The sequence below is a fragment of the Dendropsophus ebraccatus genome, chromosome 6, assembly GCF_027789765.1.
Source record: "Dendropsophus ebraccatus isolate aDenEbr1 chromosome 6, aDenEbr1.pat, whole genome shotgun sequence".
Classification (NCBI taxonomy): domain Eukaryota; kingdom Metazoa; phylum Chordata; class Amphibia; order Anura; family Hylidae; genus Dendropsophus; species Dendropsophus ebraccatus.
The window spans coordinates 70,975,298-71,000,345 of NC_091459.1; the positions used below are offsets into that span (position 1 = coordinate 70,975,298).

General features: G+C 42.7%; 1 protein-coding gene across 9 annotated transcripts in view; it reads right to left on the bottom strand.

The window, feature by feature from the left end:
• Positions 1-25,048, bottom strand: part of USP13 (ubiquitin specific peptidase 13) — an 83,814-nt gene that overhangs the window by 38,155 nt on the left and 20,611 nt on the right. For all 9 annotated transcript variants that reach the window (XM_069975132.1, XM_069975140.1, XM_069975131.1 and 6 more), the window contains 3 exons: positions 18,879-18,939; positions 11,186-11,307; positions 977-1,119 (listed from right to left, as the gene is read on the bottom strand). In XM_069975132.1, coding sequence (XP_069831233.1) covers positions 977-1,119; positions 11,186-11,307; positions 18,879-18,939 — 326 coding nt within the window. The remainder of the gene's footprint in view (positions 1-976; positions 1,120-11,185; positions 11,308-18,878; positions 18,940-25,048) is intronic.

Below are 25,048 nucleotides of genomic sequence, written 5' to 3' on the forward strand. Positions count from 1 at the left end.
ATGGCTGACGTGAAGGGGTTAATGAATCAGGAATCTGGGGAAAAAATATTAACAAGAATATATTAAAAACTGCTTATGGAAAGAGATAATTTACACTTGAAACAGATTAGGGTGAAATGGGAAGCACAAATAGGCACTATGGATGAGATCACATGGACCAATGTATTTATTGCACAATACAAACACGTCGTCTTGGAATGTGATGCACAAAATTATTCAGATTAAGATCCTATATCAGCTTTATCTCTCCCCACTAAAACTCTCCCTGATTGGTGGCAGAGAAAATGCAAAATGCCCAAAGTGTGGAGTTGAGGGAGCTGACTTCTTGCATATGGTTTGGTCGTGTTTAAAGGTACAACAATTTTGGGAGACTGTGAAAAGTTATATAGAAGGGACGTTATCCATAACTATAGGGGAAAGAGTTTGTAATTTACTGTTGGGGGGCCTCTTGGAGGATGGGGGTAAGATCTCACTGGTGAATAAACTAACTTCAATTGGGAAGATACTTATTTCGCGTAAATGGTATGGTGATATGGCCCCGGCTTTTAGGGAATGGAAGACCCTGGTGGGGAAGGTCAAGTTTTATGAGGAATGTAGGGCTAAAAAGGGCTCATTCAAAGCTATGAGAAAACACAATAAAATATGGTCATTCTGGAAATAAAGGAAAAGGTTTTTTTTTTGTTTTTTTTTCTTCTCTCTCTTTTCTCTCCATTGCAGTTCGGGGGTGGGAGGGGAGGGATTCGGGAAGGTGGGTTGTAAGTGATGGATTAGACATAAACTGGATAATTTATATGTTCTTGAATGGTAATCTGGTATGTCTAAAGGTTCTCTTTTATATATATAATAAAAAATATTAAACAAAAAAAAAACATTTTTGTGGATACGGATAATGATGCAATTGTGGACTATATTTCACGGATCACAGAGTAAAAATGGTAGACCTGAAAAATCACTGAACGTGGGAATAATCCTTTACCTTGGTGGAATCCTTACTCCATTGTCTATCTGCACAAGGTTATTTGCAAACTTGGACACTTGTAGTTCTTCATCCCAGGACTCCTGTTCTAATTTTCTGTAAGGAGACTTTGAATTTAGAACAGCATCACAAGCGATTGTTACCTGCATCAAAAGACAGAACAACAAATGGTCAGCCAATATTATTGACAATTACGGAAAAAACATATCAAGGAATAACAAGCTTATTCACACGGGTGCTGACAATGCATAAAATAGTTTCTCCGCAACTGTAGTAGTAGATAAAAGTTACACACTGCTCTAGGACACAGTGTAAGAAGTGGTCATTGCATGAAGAAAGTCCTGTACATAAGCCATGATCACCATGAACAATTGCAAGCACTGGTTGGATTTCTGTAAAGCAGATTTGGAATACACTTTAAAGCAGAGGAAAAGGTCCTGTGGAATAATGGAACCATTGTCACCATCAATTTACTGAGAACAGTGCTAACTGTAAGGCTTGAAGGACAATGAATGAATGAATGAATGGTCTGACGCTTTCTACATGCTTTGGGTTAAGGCCTATAAATTCCAGGGAATAGAATGGTACCTGTCATTATAACTTTTAAAATCTAAATCAACAGGGGATGAGAAATAAAGCATGTTTTTTTTTAGTTATCATGCTTTCAAACAAAGCTATGCTTACTTGTATCCAGGTTCAGTCTCCCAAAGGCAGCTTTTTAGTCTTGTGCTGGTTAAAAAAAAAAACACAGGGAGTCTTGGCCAGTACAGAGTGTCACAGGTCAATGTGTCCATCAATCACATGACTGCCTTTTCTGTATGCATGCAGATGACCAGGACTTACTGCAGGAAAATAAGAAGCTGCCTTCAGGAGATTGGACCTGGATTTCAAGTAAGTATAGCTTTTGTTTAAAGCATGATAACTTTAAAAAAAAAAAAAAAATTATTCATGTAAATTGCAAACATGTTTTATTTCACATCCCTCATTGATTTTGAAAGTTATAACGACAGTGACACTTTAAAAATATCCTGTCCAAAGTATTTTTATTTTGTCTTTAGATGGCTAGTGTTTTATTGATAAGCAGGGCCGTATTTACCACTAGGCACTCAAAGTCCGGTGCCCAGGGCAGCACCTTTCAGGAGGGGGGGCAGCACAAGGGAGCAGGGGGAAAGAAACAACTTTTTGGTTGTTTTTATTTTTTTAATCTCCCACCTACCATTGTGGTATTGTTTAGGTCTGGTATGGCGGTGTTATCTAGACCAGTGATTTTCAACCTTTTTTGAGTCGCGGCACACTTTTTATACTTAAAAAATCCCGGGGCACACCACCAACCAAAATGGCACAAAATGACACTAAAACAGTACATATTATACATGTAGTTAATAATATAGATTCTAAATGTATTTATACTCACTCAGTGTGAAACCTGGGCCTGTTTTCTTCTTCCCCCTGTGCTTCTCTCCACCATACTTCTCCCCCCTACTTCTCTCCTGTGCTTCTCTCCACCATACTTCTTCCCCCTACTTCTCTCCTGTGCTTCTCTCTACCATACTTCTCTCCTGTGCTTCTCTCCACCATACTTCTCCCCCCTACTTCTCTCCTGTGCTTCTCTCCACCATACTTCTCCCCCCTGCTTCTCTCCTGTGCTTCTCTCCACCATACTTCTCCCCCCTGCTTCTCTCCCCCCTACTTCTCTCCTGTGCTTCTCTCCACCATACTTCTCTCCTGTGCTTCTCTCCACCATACTTCTCCCCCCTGCTTCTCTCCACCATACTTCTCCCCCCTGCTTCTCTCCACCATACTTCTCCACCATACTTCTCTCCTGTGCTTCTCTCCACCATACTTCTCCCCCCTGCTTCTCTCCACCATACTTCTCCCCCCTGCTTCTCTCCTGTGCTTCTCTCCACCATACTTCTCCCCCCTGCTTCTCTCCCCCCTACTTCTCTCCTGTGCTTCTCTCCACCATACTTCTCCCCCCTACTTCTCTCCTGTGCTTCTCTCCACCATACTTCTCCCCCCTGCTTCTCTCCACCATACTTCTCCCCCCTGCTTCTCTCCTGTGCTTCTCTCCCCCATGCTTCTCTCCTGTGCTTTTCTCCACCATACTTCTCTCCCCCCTGCTTCTCTCCGCTGTTTCTCTCCCCCATCCCCTTGTTTCTCTCCCCCCTGCTTCTCTCCCCTGTTTCTCCCCCATCCCCAAGTTTCTCTCCCGCATTGTTTTCTCCTGTTTCACAGGGGCACCATAGTTTGGGGAACTTTCCCCGCGGCACACCCGACCATGTGTCACGGCACACTAGTGTGCCACGGCACACTGGTTGAAAATCACTGATCTAGACAGTATGGCGGAAATGTTCAGGTCTGTTGTGGCTGTGTTAAATGTGAAGCCTGGAGCTATTACCTACCAATCTACCAATCCTGCGGTGATAATTCCTATAGACAATATGCAGACAGCTCTAATCATTGATTCAATGTGGAAATTTGTTTATGTTTTAAGTAGTTAAAAACCATGAAAAACACAATGCCAAAACCCCTCTCCCCCACACTCCGGGCGTCTTCAGGTCTAGTGCCTAGGGCAGCAGCCGCTGTTAATATGGCCCTGTTGATAAGTGCTTTATGTGCTAAAATATTTTCTCTCTGTGTGTTTGGACCAGGGGTCCTCGATGATGGCACAATTTCCCAGCTGTGCCAGCAAGATTGGCACTCGCTTGTAGTGCCTTTACACGACACAACAAATTGAGGGGCCCCACCTGCATTTGTGATCCCTGTATCGTTGGTGCGGCTCAGGAAACTGACAGTGCAGATATCACAGATCTGCATACACCTGTGCTTTGAGTTTAAAGTGTCACTGTCACTTCAAAAAACTTTTGACATGTCATAGAGACATGTTGGAAGTTTTGATCGTCCGGGTCTGAGTGTTCAGACCTGTACCGATCAGGAGATAAAGCCAGGAGATGACGCGCTGCAGCGCATCCTCTCCCGGCTCTGTGTCACATGATCAGTCGGACTCCATAGAGCTCCATGATAAGTCCGACTGATCGTGTGACATGAGTCGGGAGAGGACATGCTGCAGTAAGTCTTCTCCTGACTCTATCTCCCAATCGGTACGGGTCTGAGCACTCAGACCCGGCCGATCAAAACTTTTGACATGTCTCTATGACATGTCAAAAGTTTTGTGAAGTGACAGTGACACTTTAAAGATCACAAGCAGCAGTGTACACTTGCATCTGCACTGCTTGTGATTTTGGATCCAGCTCTCCCTTATTTATCTTTAGACAATGCCTCCTCTGGCTGTCATTCTGTCAATCATTCTGGAGGAGACAGGGCCTGAAGTTACAGTTTGCGGCTGGAAGATAAGAGACCTGGATCCTGGATCACAAGCAGTGTGGATGTATGTATACACTGCTGCTTGTGATCTTTAAACTGACAGCACAGATATATACTTATCTGTGCTGTCAGTTTTCATTTATCATTATCGGCCACACCATAGCCTGCTTTAACCCCTTAACCTCTTAAGGACCCATGACGTACCGGCACGTCATGGATCACTGTCACTTAAGGACCCATGACATACCGGTACGCGGGTCCTTTAAGAGGGCGCCGCGGACCGGCCGCATGCGATCGGGAGAGATGGCCTGCAGAAATACACTGCAGGCCATCATTCCCTGTCGGCATGGGGGGTTGTTAACCCCCCCCATGCCGACGATCGCCGCTATTGGCTTATCAGTTCAGTGACCCGATGACCCGGAAAAAATGGCGGTCGGTGCTGTCCGAGGAGGGCACCGACCGCCATTACTGTAAAAAGTAATGGTGGCCAGGTGCCACCGGCCCGATCGCCGTGAACGGCCGGCCGCTACCGGCCGGCCGTTCACGGCGATCAAAGTCCCCAAAAGTTATAAATACCTGCTCCGGACCCCTCAGCTAGGTAGCTGAGGGGTCCAGAGCAGGTATTCGTACATTACTCACCTGTCCCGGGGTCCTGATCGGCGTCTTCCAGGTTCGCGGCGTCCTCGTGGTCTCGTTCGGGTCTTCGGCTTCTTCCGTGACGTCACGTTCGGCTATTTTCGGCTCCAGCGTCGGGTTTTCGGGATTTTCCGCTCTGCTGCCCTCTAGCGGCTGATATGTGTAATACACTTATCAGCAGCTACAGGGATGTTCAGTATGTAATAAAGTTGGTTTTTTGTTTTTTTTTCAATTTTTTTTTTTCTATTTTCCGCACCCTATCGCCGCTGAGTGTTGATCAGCATCGCACGAAAGTGCGCTGCTAATCAGCAACTCCTCCTTTTTGGCGTAGGGTGTTTTTTTTCTCTATCCTACTGCCACGGTCTGCTGATAAGTGCCGCACATAAGTGCGGCATTTATCAGCAACACCATTTTTGGCGTAGTTTTTTTTTTTTTTATACTTACTGTAAAAAAACACGTAAAAAACACTACATTACACCACACTACACTACATTGAATAAAGTTTGACACTACACCACTACATACCCCATATACTAGTCCCCGTATAAAGATGACCCCCAGGGTGTTTTCGGCGTCAGAGGGATACGTTATTATTGCCTCCAACACCGAAACAGCCAGTGAGGATAAATGGGGGGGATCCTTTGTTCCTCCATTCATCCTCATCCTCCAGTGACGTGTCTGGGGGATAGCGTAGTGTATGCTGCCTCCCAGACACGTCTTTTCCGCCAGTACCATCCCAATAAGAGATCACGGTATGGCGTAAAATTCTACTAACTCTGTGAGCGTACCTCAGGGTACTCTTACAGATTTAGGGTAGGTGCACACTGCGCAATGGCGAAGATAAACCTTTGTGCATTCCGCAGCTGGCACCCACCGGCGGACTGATGCAGGCGCATGTCTCTACCCGTGTCATAGACTCCATGTTATGCACAGGCGGATTCCATCGTCCGTCCAAAGAATGAACACGTTGGACAGAGAGCGGAATCCGCCCATGCATAGAATGGAGTCTATGACACGGACGGAGACGCGCGCCCGCATCAGTCAGCCGGCGGGTGCCAACTGCGGAATGCACGAAGGGTTATCCTTCGCCATTCCGCAGTGTGCACGTACCCTTAGAGTGTATGAAGGAAGGGACACCCGAATGCAGCCCCCAGATGCCCCCTCCCCCCCCCCATTCTCGGAACAAGTGGAAAGATCGTCCGGGAACTGATCTTCCCACTGCTGGATAAAGGTTACCACCTGTACGGGGATAACTTTTATACCAGCACCCCCTCTTCCAGTCCCTCGCTGCCTGAGCTACTGTAGCTTGCGGCACGATCCGAACATATCAGAAGTAGTAATAGGGCCCTAATATTTAGCAGCCATGGAGCGGACCCAGCGCTTCTGGATATGAAGGACCCCGGATCGCACCAGGACAACATTTTCCAGGTGACGTCCCCCACACTGGAGAACAGGAGACCCCAGAAGAAGTGCAGAGTGTGGTGTAACAGGGGGATCAGGAAGGACACCATTTTTCAGTGTGACGCCTGTCCTGATCCCCCCGGCCTCTGCATACTGGATCACTTCAAGGCGCACCACACGTCACTGGAGTTCTACATTATCTAAATTCTGTCCCTTATTCTTATTTCAGGGGTCACGTTGATCCAGGGATTATTCTGATCGAGGGGTTTTTGCCTTCCTCTGGATCAACACAGGTTGAGTTTGATGGACACCTGTCATTTCCAACCTTATAAACTAATAATTGGCCTAATACCCCCAAATAAATTAGAATTGTCCCTTTTCCCCAGCTAAGTAGGTATGGCCGCCATTCCCATTAGAGGATACCATGATGCAATTACAAAGCCTCTGTGCGGCCAGGACAGTAGAAACCCCCCACAAGTGACCCCATTCTGGAAACTACACCCCATAAGGAATCTAACAAGGGGGGCAGCGGGTATATGGCCCCCTGGTGACGGCCACATTTGGGACGTGAAAATGAAAAAAATGGTATTTTTTATTTTCACGGCACATGTTCTACACATGTGCCCGTCACCAGTGGGGTCCATATGCTCACTGCACCCCTCGTTAGATTCCTTATGGGGTGTAATTTCCAGAATGGGGGTCACTTGTCGGGGGTTTCTACTGTCCTGGCAGCACAGGAGCTTTGTAATTGCGACGTGGCCTCCATCCTCCATTCAAGCCTCTAAATGGCGCTCTGTCCCTTTGGTGACTTGCCCTGTGCTCATATGGCACATTATGTCCACATGTGGGGTATTTTCGTACTCAGGGGAAATTACCCTACACGTTTTGTGTTCATTTTTTTTTAACCCCTTGTGGAAATGGAAAAAAATCAAGGCTAGACCAACATTTAGTGTAATTTTTTTTTTAAATTTTTACTCTAAATCATTAATCTTGTCATGATTTTTTCATTTTCACAAGGGGCTAAAAGGTAAAAAAAAACACTAAATGTGTAGCGCAATTTCTCCTGGGTACGGAAATACCCCACATGTGGACATAAAGCGCCATGCAGGTGCAGGGTAAGCCTCCAAAGGGAAGGAGCGCCATTTGGTTTTTTGAGGCTGGATTTGGCTGGATTGGATTTCGAGGGGCCATGTTGCATTTAAAAGGCTATTGTGTTGCCAAGACAGTTGAAACCCCCCACAAGTGACCCCATTATGGAAACTACACCCCTCAGGGAATGTAACAAGGGGTGTAGTGAGCATATGGACCCCACTGGTGACGGGCACAAATGTGGAACAATGTGGCGTGAAAATGAAATATTACATTTTTTACACTATAATGTTGGTCTAGCCTTGAATTTATCATTTTCACAAGGGGTTAAAAGAGAAAAAAAAAAAACACAAAATGTGTAGAGCAATTTCCCCCGAGTCCGTAAATACCCCACATGTGGACATAAAGCGCCATGTGGGCGCAGGGCAAGCCTCCAAAGGGAAGGAGCGCCATTTGGATTTTGGAGGTTGGATTTGGCTAGAATGGATTATGAACGCCATGTCGCATTTACAGAGCCCTTGTGCTGCCAAGACAGTGAAAACCCCCCACAAGTAACCCCATTCTGGAAATTACACCCCTCAAGGAATCTAACAAGGGGTGTAGTGAGCAAATGGACCCCTTGATGACGGGCACATTTGTGCCGTGAAAGTGAAAAAATGAAATTTTTCACTTTCACGTCACATTGTTCCACATTTGTGCCCGTCACCAGTGGGGTCCATATGCTCACTGCCCCCCTTGTTAGATTCCTTGAGGGGTGTAGTTTCCAGAATGGGGTCACTTGTGGGGGGTTTCCAGTGTTTTGGCAGCACGAGGGCTCTGTAAATGCGATGTGGCCCTTGAAATCCATTCCAGTGAAATCCAGCTTCCAAACGCTCCTTCCCTTTGGAGGCTCGTCCTGCGCCCGCTTGGCACTTTATGTCCACATGTGGGGTATTTCTGTACTCGGGAGAAACTGCGCTACACTTTTTGTGTCTTTTTTTTCCTTTTATCCCTTTGTGAAAATGAAAAATTGAAGGCTAGAACAACGTTTTAGTGTAAAAAATACTTTTGTCTTTTTTCACGCCACATTGTTCAGAAAATCTGTGAAGCACCTGTGGGATCAAAATGCTCACCGCACCCCTTGTTACATTCCTTGAGGGGTGTAGTTTTCTAAATGGTGTCCCTTTAGGGGTGTTTTTTAGGTTTTGGCACCCCAGAGCCTCTGCCAACCTGAAGTGATACAGTCAGAAATGACCAAATATAACGGAGCCATTGAAATTCACTAGGCGCTCCTTTGTATCTGAGGCTTGTGGTTGCGTCAAATAGCGCAATAGGGCCACATATGGGGTATTTCTATAAACTGCAGAAACTGGGCAATAATTATTGGGGTGCATTTCTCTGGTAATAGGGTCATAATTATGAAAAATATTGGATTACAATAAAATCTCTGCACAGAAAATTAAAATTTTCAAATTTCTTACACACTTAGCTTTTATTTCTGTGACTCCCCTAAAGGGTTAAAAAACTTTCTGGATGTGCTTTTGCAGAGTTTGGGGGGTGCAGTTTCTGAAATGGGGTGCTTCGTGGGGCTTTCTAACACACAGTCCCCTCAAATACACTTTAAACCTGAACAGGTCCCTAAAAATATCTGATTTTGAAATTTTAACGAAAATTTGGAAATTTGCTGCTAATGTTTTACGCTTTCTATTGTTTAAAAAAAATGAAAGATAGTTTAATAAATGCCGCCAACATAAAGTAGACATGTTGCTAATGCTATTTAATATATAATTTATGTGATATAACCATTTTCTGTATAAGCAGTAAAGTTTTAAAGTTGGAAAAATGCATTTTTTCACAATTTTTCACGCTATTTTGGTTTTTTTCATAAAGATTTGTTATAAGTATCGACTCCAAATTACTAGAAATGTGAAGTACAATATGTCACGAGAAAACAATCTCAGAATCAGCTGGATAGGTAAAAGCATCCCGAAGTTATTAATGAATAAAGTGACACTGGTCATATTCATAAAATTTACTCCGGTCCTTAAGGCCATTTCAGGCCCGGTCCTTAAGGGGTTAAAGCGTAACTGTCATGTTTTTTTTTTTTTATTGCAGAAATCAGTAGTATAAGCGATTTTAAGAAACTCTGTAATAGGTTTCATCAGCCAAAAAAGCTTCCTTCTGTACTCAAGAAGCCATCTCCCAGCCTCCCCCCCCTGACTTCTTATCTGTGCATTATCAGGCAAACACGTCTTCATTACAGAGAAGCCAGTGAAGACAGGCTCTGCTCTCTCCATTGTAAGCCTATGAAGGGGGGAGGGGCTGAGGGAGATGAGGGAGCAGGAAGAGGTGACATGAAGGTCAGCTGCTTGTAGACTCTCTGGGCACCTAAAACGCTAAATTCAGGTGTCAGAAAGGTCAGTGCTTATCTATGAACTTACTGAGAGAAGATTGCAGGGTGTTGTGCTTTGCAGAAATCCTCCGTGCTCAGTCCCTACTAACAGCCCCTCCCCTCTCCATAGCCACATAATGGAGACAGAAATCCTGCTTCATTTGATGTGAGGGGGGAGGCTGGGAGATTGCTTTTTCACTACAGAAGGAAACTCTTTTGGTTTATAAAACCTATTACAGAGTTTCTTAAAATCGCTTGTACTGTTGATATTTAATATTTTCAGAAAAATGACCCTGAAATGACCGTTACGCTTTAAGGTCAAAGCCAATTTTCTTTTTGCACTTTTGCTTTTTTCACTTTATGTTTAAAAGTCCATAGCGCTTGCATTTTTTCACCGAGAGACCCATATGAGCCCTTATTTTTTGCGAAACCAATTGTACTTTGCAATGAAAGGCATAATTTTTCCATAAAATATGTACTTTGCAGGCCAGTGCAATGTATTGCCGAGCCGGGATCAGCGTCATTGCGACTCTGAGGCCCGGCCAGAAGAACGGATCCCCCCCCCGCGATTGCCACCAGGGACGTGAGGTCTGAAGCATTTTAATGCAGCTGTCAAACCTGCCTCTATTAAGCATTGGAATGCTTAATAGAGGCGCTCCCCGGCTACAGATAGCAGCCGGGAGCGGCGCCGTTCAGAGTGGGGTCCCGGCGGGACCCCTCTCTGAACTTCCCCTGCGCCACAATGACGTACCAGGTACGTCATATGACGCTAAGGGGTTAAAGACCTGATCAGCTGAACTACTGCCATTTTTCCTGTCCTCAACTGATCACTGTCACTTTTACATGGACCAATTACCGACCGCAGAAGTGTTTCTAGCAACGCTTCAGGCTAAGGCTGTATTAATATCTGCCTTGTGGCTTTTCAATAGTGCAAAAATGAACAGAATTTTAACCACAGCCTCCTGCAATTGGCTGCAGTCAATGGTTTAGAGGCTGTATGGAGACAGTAGACGGAAAGTACTAGTTGTTACACATCACAAATGTTAGACTATTCCGGTAGGATGTGATCATGGAGTGCTGATGGTTTGTCATCGCCTGCCATCTTAGTACTTTTATTGGTTTTACCAAGGGATAATACTGAGACACACAATGTACTACACCACAAAAGTAATGCAGTGTATTCTGATTTTACTTTATTGGTCACCTTACTTTACAAAAATGTATGCTGGAAGTTTGCTCAACTCTAATGTTTAACCTGGTTACTCTCAAACTCCGCCCCTTCCACTACCTGGTTGATTGTATGCGCCTCGAAAACTTTCAGAAAAATATACAAAGAAGTTTTTGCAGCACTTGATAAATGACTGCATATAATACATAAAACTACCAACCAAAGCTGGGAGCTCCTCTATATTAGGTAAGGCAATTTCAAAGTGATCAGGAAATATAACAAGTTTGGCTTCATCTTCAAGCTCATAATCATCACTGTTGAAGTCTGCATCTATTTCAAGATCTGAAAGAGAACAAGGAACAAGAAAAGAAACAATTAACGGAAAGAATATGGCCAGAAAGTTAAGAATTTTAGATATTTGTACATACAACTAGAAATGCCAAACTCTTAACTTATTAAAGAGGACCTGTAGCCAATCCCAAATGAGTTGTCACTAACAACAAATAGCTTAGGGCCCTATTACACAGGGCGATTATCGTGCAAAGAATAGTTATATCGTTCGAATTTAAACGATAATCGTTCCGTGTTAATTGCAGGCAACGATCAAAATTATCGCTAATCGTTCGCTGTAATTCCACATTCATTTGCTGTAGTTCCGCATTTTTCACTAATAGTTAAGTGTAATTGCACATTGTTCATTGTTTTGCTGGGATCAGAAGGAAGAAAACGATCACAGTAATGATCGCAATGACGATCAAAGTAACGATTGTACAGTACAGACCAAAAGTTTGGACACACCTTCTCATTTAAAGAGTTTTCTGTATTTTCAGGACTATAAAAATTGTAGATTCACACTGAAGGCATCAAAACTATGAATTAACATATGTGGAATTATATACTTAACAAAAAAAGTGTAAAACAACTGAAAATATGTCTTATATTCTAGGTTTTTCAAAGTAGCCACATTTTGCTTTGATTACTGCTTTGCACACTCCTGGCATTCTCTTGATGAGCTTCATGAAGTAGTCACCTGAAATGGTTTTTTACTTCACAGGTATGCCCTGTCAGGTGTAATAGGTGGGATTTCTTGCCTTATAAATGAGTTTGGGACCACCAGTTGTGTTGTGCAGAAGTCAGGTGGATACACAGCTGATAGTTCTACTGAATAGACTGTTAGAATTTGTATTATGGCAAGAAAAAAGCAGCCAAGTAAAGAAAAACGAGTGGCCATCATTACTTTAAGAAATGAAGGTCAGTCAGTCCGAAAAATTGGGAAAACTTTGAAAGTGTCCCCAAGTGCAGTTGCAAAAACCACCAAGCGCCACAAAGAAACTTTCTCACATGAGGAGCGCCCCAGGAAAGGAAGACCAAGAGTCACCTCTGCTGCGGAGGAGAAGTTCATCCGAGTCACCAGCCTCAGATATCACAGGTTACCAGCAGCTTAGATAAGAGACCAGGTCAATGCCACACAGAGTTGTAGCAGCAGACACTTCTCTACAACAACTGGTAAGAGGAGACTTTGTGCAGCAGGCCTTCATGGTAAAATAGCTGCTAGGAAACCACTGCTAAGGACAGGCAACAAGCAGAAGAGACTTGTTTGGGCTAAAGAACACAAGGAATGGACATTAGGCCAGTGGAAATCTGTGCTTTGGTCTGATGAGTCCAATTTTGAGATCTTTGGTTCCAACCACCGTGTCTTTTTGCAATGCAGAAAAGGTGAACGGATGGACTCTACATGCCTGGTTGCCTTTGTGAAGCATGGAGGAGGTGTGATGGTGTGGGGGTGCTTTGCTGGTGACATTGTTGGGGAGTTTTTCAAAATTGAAGGCATACTGAACCAGCATAGCTACCACAGCATCTTGCAGCGGCATGCTATTCCATCCAGTTTGCGTTTAGTTGGACCATCTTTTTTTTTTTCAACAGGACAATGACCCCAAACACACCTCCAGGCTGTGTAAGGGCTATTTGACCAAGAAGGAGAGTTATGGGGTGCTACAACATAGTTTGGGGTGAGCTGGACCCCAGAGTAAAGGCAAAAGGGCCAAGTGCTAAGCATCTCTTGAAACTCCTTCAAGGCTGTTGGAGGACCATTTCCGGTGACTACCGCTTGAAGCTCATCAAGAGAATGCCAAGTGTGCAAAGCAGGAATCACAGCAAAAGGCGGCTACTTTGAAGAACCTAGAATATAAGACATGTTTTCAGTTGTTTCACACTTTTTTGTTAAGTATATAATTCCACATCTGTTAATTCATAGTTTTGATGCCTTCAGTGTGAATCTACAATTTTCATAGTCATGAGAATGAGAAGGTGTGTCCAAACTTTTGGTCTGTACTGTATCTAACGACTATCGTTCTGTGTAATATGGAGAACGATTTTAGGTTAACGATAAACAATCTCATTTGCGATCATTTATCGTTAGTCATTAATCGTTAAAAGTCGCACCGTGTAATAGGACCCTTAGGGTGTTCTCTTCAATCACCTTTTTTACAGAGTCTTAATATGCCCTCCTGTTCCTGAGATAAGTGAGTTTATAGTTTGTAAATTCAGGGGATGGATAGATGGGTGTGAATGGAAGTGATGGTGTAAAGTTTTTACTTTGAGGGTTGTAGCTGACTAATACACAACCTCTGACTGTATAATCATGCCATGACCCGATATTCACCATCCACAATGTGTAGGAACAATAGTTTTTACACCTGAATAGAATGGGATTCTTTACTGAGCATGAAACTACAGAGGAAGCTGTAGTAGGTAAAGAGGTATTCCAGCCAGAGGCATTTATGACTTGCTCACTGGATAGGTGATTAAAATTTGATTGGCACTGGTCTGATCAGTAGGATCCCTACTGATCTCTCGAATGTTGGATCCAACTTTTCTGTCAACCTCAGCGGTAGGAGTTTGAATAAAAATGTGATAGGGCATGCTCCTCTGCTACTCCATTCAACGTCTATGGCAACCATGAAAACAACAGTCAGTGCTACCAATCTAGCATCTATAGTTATCCAGCGGTCTGGTCATAAAGATGATGATGATGATGATGGGACCCCCACCTTTCACCTTTCAACAATCCGTGACTGAAGACAAAATATTAAACAGGAGTGCTGCCTCTCGTAGTCATCTTTTTTTTTTTTTTTTTTTTATCTTTGTTCAGCCTCCCATTCTATTAAACTATGACAACCACAGGAAAAGATCTACAGGGAATGGATAAACAAAATGTCTCCTTTAAACACGAAAACAGGAATAAAAATTTTGTATGAAAAAACTATATCCAATTAGCAGACCTGAAATAGCAAGTACAAAAAAAGATTGTTTTCTTCCCCCAAAAAAGAAAAAACGTTCAATGTTGTCTGGCAAAAATGCTTTTACACTAAGGCTTCATTCACATGTCCAGTGTTTTTCAAGAAGTGTGATTTTTTTCCGCTCCATGAAAAACTGCATCCATTTGGATGTGCTGGGTTGGGAGGCACTGGTGTTGTCCAATGGGGAAAGAGGGGGCTGACGGAAGTGGGGAGAGATGGGAGCAGGGAGAGACGAAAGCGGGTAAAGGCGGGAGCGGTGACCGGAGCGGGGGAAATAGTAGTGGTGGTCTCTCCTTTGGGCACCAGATGAGGGTGACTCCAATTTATTTTTCTGGGACCCTGTGTGATCTGTACAGGACCCTGAAAATGCTCTGGTCTTTTACATAGAAAGTAATTTACAGGCTCTTTCTGACTGCTGGATATAAGGATTTGTTTTATCCATATTAGTAATATTTATCCATATTACCCTTGTGCTATGAAAAATGCTTGCGAAACAGCTGTTGCCTAATTGTCTTGTCCGCTCCATGTAACCTATTTGGTGATGGAATAAAGAAACAAGTTTTTGCTACATTCGGTGAGTGCCACATCATCTTGCTTGCCTGGCCTTTCAGTAATTAGTCTACAGCTGATAAATGACTCCAACCTAATTATCTATTCTGGGTATGATGAAGGTAATATTGGTAACATTGCAGCAACTAAAAGAGCAAATAATCTTATTCCACAGAACCAAACTATATTATTTGCAGTTCCCATATAACAGTAAGGCCAGGTATTTACATCAGGAAAAGTATTTCCCACTTACTTTTAAAATTGTGATTTATAGTATTTATCCTGGTTAAATTAAACAATGAAAATGACACAATAGAGTAATCTCTCTGCTTCTTGTTCACTATGTACAATTAATTAAACACTTTCAATAGGCTTGTGTTTTTATATAACGTTATCATAATCAGTTCAGTGTTCTGAAGGTAACCTAGGTTTTTCCCTGAATAATCATGTTTTATGGATACTTGATCTTGTTATGAATGATTTAATAAGTGAGCTATGTATAGCAAGCCATCAAGAACATGAGATGATCAGAAGAGATCAATAATGTTCATAAAATGATTGTAATTAAAAGAGTCCTTTAGAAAATATGGAGACACAGAGTAAGCTCAGGCATTTCCCTGAATAGTCACGTTTTACTTGATCTGGTCATGAATGGTTCAATAACGGAGCTATGTATAGAAAGCCATCAACAACGTCAGATGATTAGAGGATATCAATAGTGTTGGAAAAACATCTAGCAGTGTAATGTGATTCTTCCATTTACTTACAGAGTATGAAGGGATCAAAATAATGGGAGTCTAGAAACTGGGCCATAGCTTACTGACAGCTACACCTGGTGAGATAGCTCAGTGTCTATAGACAGCTTCTATTTGATTACGTCTATCTACAGTATACCACACAAAACACAGCAACTAGGAACTGTAAAAGCTCTCTAAAGGGAATTTGTATTTTCATAGGTATAGGTTAATAGTCTTTCCCTCTGATACACTGTTATAATGTTCCCAGCAATTAGACCAGTTATTGTGGATGTCAAAGGGTTCAAAGAATTCTAGACCTCATCTGGACAAACAAGAAGTGCTGGAGCACAGGCTGCAGCTGACAGAGTATAACAGGTGCCCTGACTTCTAGGTAACAGGGTGTCTGGAAAAAAACAACACAAGATGTGGAAGAACAGAGGGGTGCCTGACTGGACATGTTGACTTCAGAATTAGATCAGCCAACAACTGGCCCTCCGTGCTGCTAAAAATAGTCCTCTAGTGGGAATGTCTAAAAGTGAAACAGGATAAGAAAAGTTTCTATATTCCCACTTATACATGTTTTTTCTCACTTTACAACTGTTTCAGGGGTATGTAGAGACCGGAATAGTGTATCAATCAATCAGACTAGCCCTCTTACCTACCCCTGATATCACCAAATTAATCAGTAGCCCCCGGCCATAATGACAAAACTGCACATATCAGTTTTGATGTTTAAAGAGTACCTGACATTAAAAAAAAAAAACGTAACATGTCATCAAGCACGTGAAAAGTTATTGATCACAGTGGGTCTCACTGCTAAGACCCGCTGTGATTAGGAGAGCGAGCATGGCAGCAGCTTACAATCTCAGAATAAGCGATCATGGGATACAGCCGGGGAAAGGACTGTGCTGCTTCCGCACTCCTTTCCCACCTATATCTATTGATCACAGCTGCGATCAATACATTTTTACATGCCTAATGATATGTTGAAAGTTATTTTTGCTAGGTACATGAAATGTTTGTAAAATTTACAACACAGTGTATGTAATAATTTCATCAGAAGAATAATTCCAGTAACAAGCTTTAAAGGGGTATTCTGCTTAGGCTGGGTTCACACTGCGTTTTTGCAATCCGTTCAACGTATCCGTTTTTAATTGGTTACTTGGAAGTGGAGGCATGATCGCTAAGCCGGTGACCTGAACATACCATAGAAGGACACCAGGGGAGCGCGGAAAGGTAAGAATAGGCTGTTTGTTATTTTCTTACCATGGGCAGTATTATATAAAAAGTTATGTTTAAGTGGAATACTCCTTTAACTCCTTTAACATAATAAAAACAAGGTTTCAGTCTGTGAGGCTGCCATCTATGGCCTGTGGGACACCAGAGCTCATGACAGGGTGACCACCTAAAGCTTCCGGCTCCACAATTCACTCTGACAGACTGCTGTGAGCTGCAATCACATGACATAATTAGTACTGTGTGGGGGACACAGGGGGCATTATTACCGTATGGGGGACACATGGACATTATTACTGTAACTAAATAATTAACAATAGTTTTCTGTTGTTTCAAATCTGAAAAGAATGTAGCCCAATAGTCCATTTACCCAGACAAGTTTAAGACCTCCTGGCTAAGACAATATCATGGCTTTTGGGAGAGGCTACAATGTGTAGATGACCACTTTTTTAGTTTTGCTTATTTTTAGCATATTAATCTTTTTTATAACTGTTACTGTTGTTGCTATATTTTGTAAAATATGTCACACATAAATTTCAGTCATCTCAGAATTTTATATGATTTGTAAATGTTTGTCGAGGTCTTTTCTAATAGTTAATGAGAACCACTGAATATTACCACGTTGAATATGGTATCTGATCTGCAGGAAGCATGTTATAGAGCAGGAGAAGATTGTTTTGTAGTTTTAAGGGGAAAGATTCAGCAGCAGTTGTAGGTTATTTATTTAAATCCCTGCTCGTTCTATGTTAGGAGTCAAATGGGCAGTCCTAATAAATAACTAAGAGGTCTCTCATATAATTCTGCATATAGAGGTACCTGTCAATCACTGATGAGATTGTTCACTGGACCTTTTGGGCAGTCTTTTTAGATAGACTTCCATCTATCTCTGTATGCAGAACCATAAAGAATGCGATCAATCACTAAGTAGGACAGCCCACTTGACTTTCAAGCCTAGAAACATTCAGTGATAAACAGTCAATATAGGATATTGTGTTTTTATGTTAGTTATTGAGAACCCTAAAATACATAATTGTAGGAGAGAAGCCATTGTTGACTGCTCAAACATTTCCGCAAAGGTCTTAAAGGGGTTGTCTGGATAGTGCCCCCTTTCCAAAGATAATGCTCAAAAAATGAATAAACAAAGTTTCAGCTCACCCTTCACCAGCTGTGTTTTTTCTTATATGGTTCCCCTGTTCAGAAGCGCGTGGAGCAATGGAGCGGTCCGTGGTCCGTATTTCATGCAATCAAATATAGGAATTCCACAGCTCCTTAAAAATTGTAAACTTTATTTCCAATTCATTAAAAGCTTCGTACAATTAAAAAAGCGCCGACGCGTTGCGGAGGCACCCCTCCTTAATCATGGCTTAAGTAGGGGAGCCTCTGCAACGCGTCGGGGCTTTTTTAATTGTACGAAGCTTTTAATGAATTGGAAATAAAGTTTACAATTTTTCAGGAGCTGTTGAATTCCTATATTTGATTGCATAATGCTCAAAAGTCTGCTGCCCAGACAACCTCTTAAATATGACACACTTATCTGAATCAGCCTCTTTGCAATGTTACAGATCTTGAAATAAGTACAGAAAATGAATAAATGATAATTACCAAAAGTTAAAAACCTTATACACTACATAATGGTAAGGCTATGTTACAACAGAGGCCGTGGTTTAGAGTTAAACTATGGCCGTTCACTAAAGAACAGCCGTCGGTAGTACGTAATGGGAACATGTGTCAGCCACATAGCACTTCAAATATGCAACATGTTCCAGCAGATCCATAGAGATACAATATTAAGCCTATTGAAGACAGTAGGCTGAACTTAAAGATACGCTTTTGTATACAAGAACATATATGCATACATACTATAAAAAAAAAAAATATATATATATATATATATATATAATTTTTTATTTTTTTTAATCTCATGCAAAGAAAAAAAATATATATATATTTTTATATATCTAAAACAAAAATAATAAGCAGAAAATGCAGTCTATATTGCATGTCTGTATTTGGCCCATATTTTAAAGTGTGAATGAATCCTAAGTCAGTACCACAAGATTTAAAGTATATGTAAATTTCAGTAGTAATTTACCTAAAAATAGCTTGCCATTTATACGTCTTGGAAGGGCTCCACCAGATGCTCCAGTTGCTTTCTAGAAACCAATAGAAGTACATTGTCAGAATAGCATCCACTTGACTGCCAGTCATTTAGATAAACATCATGATTGCTGGAAGTCACAAACACTGATCATATGTCAAAATACCAAAAGAACAAGTCTTCAGAAGTATATTCATGAGCCGCTCCTCACCGCCCTCTTGCAAAAGGATGACAGCTTTTCCTCCATTTCTTTAACATCTACTATCAATACTTTAAAATCTGCAACATATTGATTTTAGTTGCAGATTTTCAAAACAAATTTCACTCTTTTGTTTATGCTTTCCTGAAGTGAGTCAAGCCTTGTGGTCTTACTGTACAGACATCTCCATACAAGTGTTCTGGACTCAACAACGGGTTTACTAATTTGAACTAATCCCTATGATGTTATGGGTTTTGGTGACTATTCCTGCAGTTAGTTAGGAATACTTAGCCATAATATGGATTCAAATAATTGCCCCTTATATTAGACCCCTGATCCACCAATGACACAGGTACATACTGTTTAGTTGCAGCAATTACTATTGATTGTGGCATCTAAACCGCCCAATAACTGGCATTAACAAAGACTGCAACAAGTGAATACTGAGAATCCTAAAATTGCCATTGTTATTGCAAATTGCGAAAAGTGAAAACTGTGCTGAAATGTACTCTGATTGGGCATGGATGAATATTTTTCTAGGTAGGAACGCTGTAAAAAGTCCTTATGGTGCAAATATTTATCAAAAACAAATTCATCCCCAGTTGATGAGGGTGAAGATATGGTAGCCAGGCCACATTCTTCTTGCTCCTGACAACCCCTTCAACCCAAAGGGCTTGTTCCCACTACCGTATATGTGGCAGAATTTTAAGTGGAGGCCGCGCATTGACATGTCAATTCTTTGGGAAGATTTAGTTTGAGACTATCATTGAGTCTATGGGACAGGCAGAACTTCAAGTCCATCGAGCGGCCTCCTCTTGAAAGTCCGACACATATTGTGTAGTGGGAACATACCCTAACTGCTACCTAAAACAGAGCTTCATTCCCTTTAGTCAGCTGTTGATCATCCTGCATTGGGTCTACATAAACAGCTGCCAAAATGCAGCACAGTTTTTAGGCATTGTAACTAAGATACCTTACATAAGGGACAGAGAGAACGCATTTTCACAGTAGAGAACTCATTCTCTATAACCCTAGAACACACTGATGCTTATCACAGATCTTTATAAAAAGGGGCCTTAGGCCTTATTCCCACATACAAAGTGGTGTCCATAGCTGCAAACCCAAATCTATGGACAGCATCTGTGGCCATCTGCAACTGTCCACAACTGCAGACATATATTGCAGGCAAGTAAATGAGGCCATAGGCTAGAATCACACATGGCAGGTTTTTGGAACTGCCACTGCATTTTTTGTGCCAAAACCAGAGGTGCATGTAACAGGAAGGAAAACTACAAGTCCTCCCTTTATATTTTCCATCCCATCTAAATCCATTTCTGGCTTTGGCATAACAACAAAAACAACAACTTTGGCCTGGTATGTGTACACTGAGGAATAGGTGAGGAATTGAAGAAAAAAGGTTTCTGCTTGAAATTCCATGCCTATTTAGCTCTGGCACAATAGAACAGAATTTGAGCAGAATTCAAGACCCGTTGACTTCTATAGGATTTCTCTAGTGGAACCCTCCCAAACAATTGACTGGTCAGTTCTTTGGGCCCTTGTACACAGAGTAAAAGAGGCTGAACTTACGAATGGAGTCGGATTTCGGTGGATTCCGCTAGAAATTCAGCCTGTCCTATTTCTTCAATGGGATTTCTCTTGCACCTCTCCTCTCCGCTCAAAGAATGAACATGTTCGGAAAGGAGAGGCGCAAGAGAAATCCCATTGAAAAAAATAGGACAGTCTGAACTTTGAACGGAATCTGCCGCATGGACTCCACTTGTAAATTCAGCTTCTTTTACATAGTGTGCAAGGACCCTATGGACGAAAAGCGGATTCTGTTCTGTGTGAACAACAGAGTGTAAATCCCATTGAACACAATGGGACATTGCTCTATTCATATTTTATGGGAGGAATTTTAAGCGAAAATGAAGAGCAGATTCCCCTTTAAATTCCTCCCCTATTCCTCAGTGTGCACATACCCTAAGGTTTATAGAACATAAAGAGTCGATTAATTTCTTGTGACTCAGAATCAGGCTTAAACTTCAGCCAAAACTAGCTCTGATTCCAACTCCACAGCCCTGTTTCACAACCTCTTCAACAAGCAGAAGCATTGCATAAACTATATGTCTCCAACCACCTCCAAAACCTGAAAATATGCATACAAAATAGTTGTTGTGATCATTCCAGCACGTCACATTAGCTATTAGCCTCTACAGAAAAGCCACCTATCGCAATTCTGAAAACACAAAACCACAGCTGTTCAGCTGTACTGTCAGAGCCGACCCCGAGAGAACTGCTGACAAAACAGCTCACACAGCAAACTTGTCCATTGTGCTGAATGTTATTCTTCTACCACCTGACACATGAACAGCTGCTACCTAGAACCTATGAACTTTTTACGGCAGGTTCACACATAGCTTTTCTGTAGCAGTTTTTTGAGCCAAAGCCAAACATGGATTTTAAAAGGTATGATAAATAAAGGATATTTATTGTACAGAATATAATAAGTGGATTTCAACACAAAATATATAACCAGGAGGAAGAGGGAGATGGTAATCCTGTTGTATAGTGAGACCACGTCTGGAATACCGATATTGATAAAAGAGAATGGGTTCAGGGAAGGGTTACAGAAATTGTGGACAGTCGGAAGCATTAAACATATTAGGAAAGACTTAAAGGAGTACTCCGGTGCCGCCCCCCCCCCCCCAAAAAAAAAAAAAAAAAAAAAAAGGAACATAAAACATACACAGAAAATATACTTACTATCCCACCGGTGATGATGGCCATTCAAATTTCCCACCGGCTGCGTCCATCTTTGGCCGCTGTCCTTACTTCAGGGTCCAGGTGCAGTGAATGGGCGAGAAAAGGCTGCTGGTGCGCATGCGCACCGACAGCCTTTTCATTGGCTGGAGTGCATCACATGGCTTCGAGCAAGCCCAGCCAATCAGGGCTGAGCAAGCTGGAAGCCATGTGATGCGCTTCAGCCAATGAAAAGCCTTTTCCTCTTCCATTCACTGCGAAGAGGAAGGCGACCAGGACCGCCCCCCTGCTGTGACGACATCAACCCAAGATGGGAGGGTCGACAGTGATTCATAAAATCCACTGCGATACGGTATGTGTGAAGCTACCCTTAATATGTTGCTGCTCTGGTGGAGAACATAAACAGATTATTCTTACCACAGCAGGCTCCCCCAGTAAACTTCAGTACCCCGGCTGAATAATTCTGCCTCCACTTCTGAAACAGAATAGTTTTGGCAGTGACAGCCCGCTCAGCCAATCACTGACTGAGACAGGACAGTGTTGCAGCCAGTGATTAGCTAAGCGGGCTGTAACTGGTGAGACAAATCCATCTCCAAGTGGAGGCGGGATCGCTCAGCCAGCGACCCAATAAGAACAATAAGAACAGCCTGTTTGTTATGTTCTCCAACATTTGTGTTTTTTTAAGAATATTTGAAAACAGTTTTACATGTGGATTTATTTACAATAGGAATAATTTGCAGACATACACATTGTGACATGCTACTTTATTTTCAGTGCTGAAATATTGGTGGTATTGATCAAATCTGGTTGGTGGTGTTATCCAGTCACAGTATGGCGGTGTTGTTCAGGTCTGGTGTGGCGGTGGTAAATGTGACGCCTGGAGCTATTACTGACTAATCTAACAATCATGATGCCAGTGGCGTAGCTACCAGGGTAGCAGCGGTCGCTACTGCGACCCGGCCCGCCACGAGGGTCACTGCACTGTTCCACTGCACTGATCCCCCATAAATCACTCTTGTGACCGCAAGTATTGTTTTGCTTGCCGTCACAAGAGCAGGCGCGCGCTGGCCCCGGCTAATGTGCAGCTGCCGGGGGTGTCCCGTCCTATCCCCGGCAGCGTGCGCATCAGTGAACTTCCTGTGCGCCTGTGGCCCAGGACTTCCGTTGCAGAGAGCGCATGTAAGAGATGCTCTCTGTACCGGAAGTCTCAGCCCTGGCGCACAGGGAGCTCGCTGCCGAGGATAGGACAGGACACCCCTGGCAGCCGCTCATCAGCCGGGTGGCCAGACCATGAAGAGAGAGGATTGACAGGGGAGCGGGTGGCAGGTGAGTTGTGTGTTTTGTTTGTTTTTTTGTATCTGCTTTTCCCAGAGGGAAGAAGGGGGGCCATCTATGGGGGAGCGGGGCATCTTTAAGGACATCTATAAGGGGGGGAGAAGTCATCTATAAGGGGTGGGGGAGAGAAGGGGACATCTATAAGGGGGGAGAAGCGGCCATCCATAAGGGAGAGAGTGAGAGGGGGGCATTTATAAGGGAGGGGGCCATCTATAAGGAAGGGATAGAGGGGGAGAGGGCGGCCATCTATAAGGTAGGAGGGAAAGGGGGCCATCTATAGGGGGGGGGAGGGGGCCATCTATAAGGGGGGGAGGGGGCCATCTATAAGGGAGGGGAGAGAGGAGGGCGCTCTATAAGGGGGGGGAGAAGGGGCCATCTTTAAGGGGAGGGGCGAGAGGGGGCCATCTATAAGGGGGACAACACAGTCAGACTACCCACTAAATGAGGGTGCAAAGCGGCCATTACAGATGTGTATAGTGATGAGGATGGAGTCAGTGTGAGGAGCCTTATATGTTTGTCTGGCAGATTCTGTGGATTCGTGGCTCCGAGAAGTTCTCATAATGGCCCAGGACATAATGGCCCAGTCCCCTGTGAGTCACCTGATATAACAGCACTGTAATGTATATGGTGTACAGAACCTGTGTAGAGCTGCGTCCACCTCTATACGACTGGATGTGGTGATGGTGATCTGTGAACAGTGGATGTTATTCAGTAGCAGTGGTGGTGTTAGTCAGTATGCGGTGGTATTTGTCAGTAGCAGCGGTGGTGTTAGTCAGTGTGTGGTGATATTACTTGTTATCTGGTACTGAGTTTTATTGGTCTCAGTATAAAGGATTTGGTCAGTAACAATATGGTGGTGATGGTAGTGGTGTGGCGGTAATATTTCCTTCTTATATAAAGGTAATATTGGTCTCAGTATACAGGATTTTGTTAGTAACAGTATGGCGGTAATATGTATGGTGATAATATTTTCTCTTCTTTTATGCTGGTGTTATTGGTAATATCTGTCTTGGGGGGTATATATATATGCCAGTAGCATTACTTAGTTGTGAAAGGGGGGGGGGGGGGCCAAGTTGACCTCTCGTATCAGGGCCCAGGAGACATTAGCTACGCCCCTGCATGATGCTAATTGGTGAGTGAAGATGGGTCGTCTTCAGGTTTATTGCCTAGGGCAGCAGCAGCTGTTAAAACGGCCCTGGTTACACAGTAAAACATTACATCTGCCACCTTTTGTGCTTCCTTTAAAATGTTAAGAAGGAGAAGTAGGATAGAGTTCCTGAAACATGCCTAGTATGTTAAATGATTCATTGCAAATCTATGCGTATTAAAAGATTACCTCCAGCCAAAGCAAAAAAAAAAAAAAAAAAAAAAAAAACATGGGGGGAAGGGAATTGTTGTTTGCGGTGTCAACCTGTGAAAACGCACTGAAAACTTACAAGAAAGACCCAGAAAACTAGCCATAAATATAGGATTTATTGTTGTCGCACTAATTTTTTACTTGGAGGGTGGACAAGTTATCAAGAGTGAAAAACATTTTTGAGAAATTAAGTGACAACTTTTGACACAAAAAAAAGCCACAACTACACCATTCACCATTGATAAATTCCTCCCATGACCCGAAATATTTGTGCAGCATCTGTGTGCAGTCTATCTACAATAAAGTGTACCTGTCATTTCAGGTTATTTTTAGAATAAGCTGTAATCACAGTGTTTGGCTGTGTTCACACAACCTTTTTTACTCTCCGTTTTTGAAAAGAAAAAGTGACGGACGTAATTTTGAGTTTAATATTACATCTGTTGTTTGGTCGCCAGTCAGTGCAATGACAGCCTTTGGCTATGTTTACACTATGTTTAACAGCTTACGTTGCAT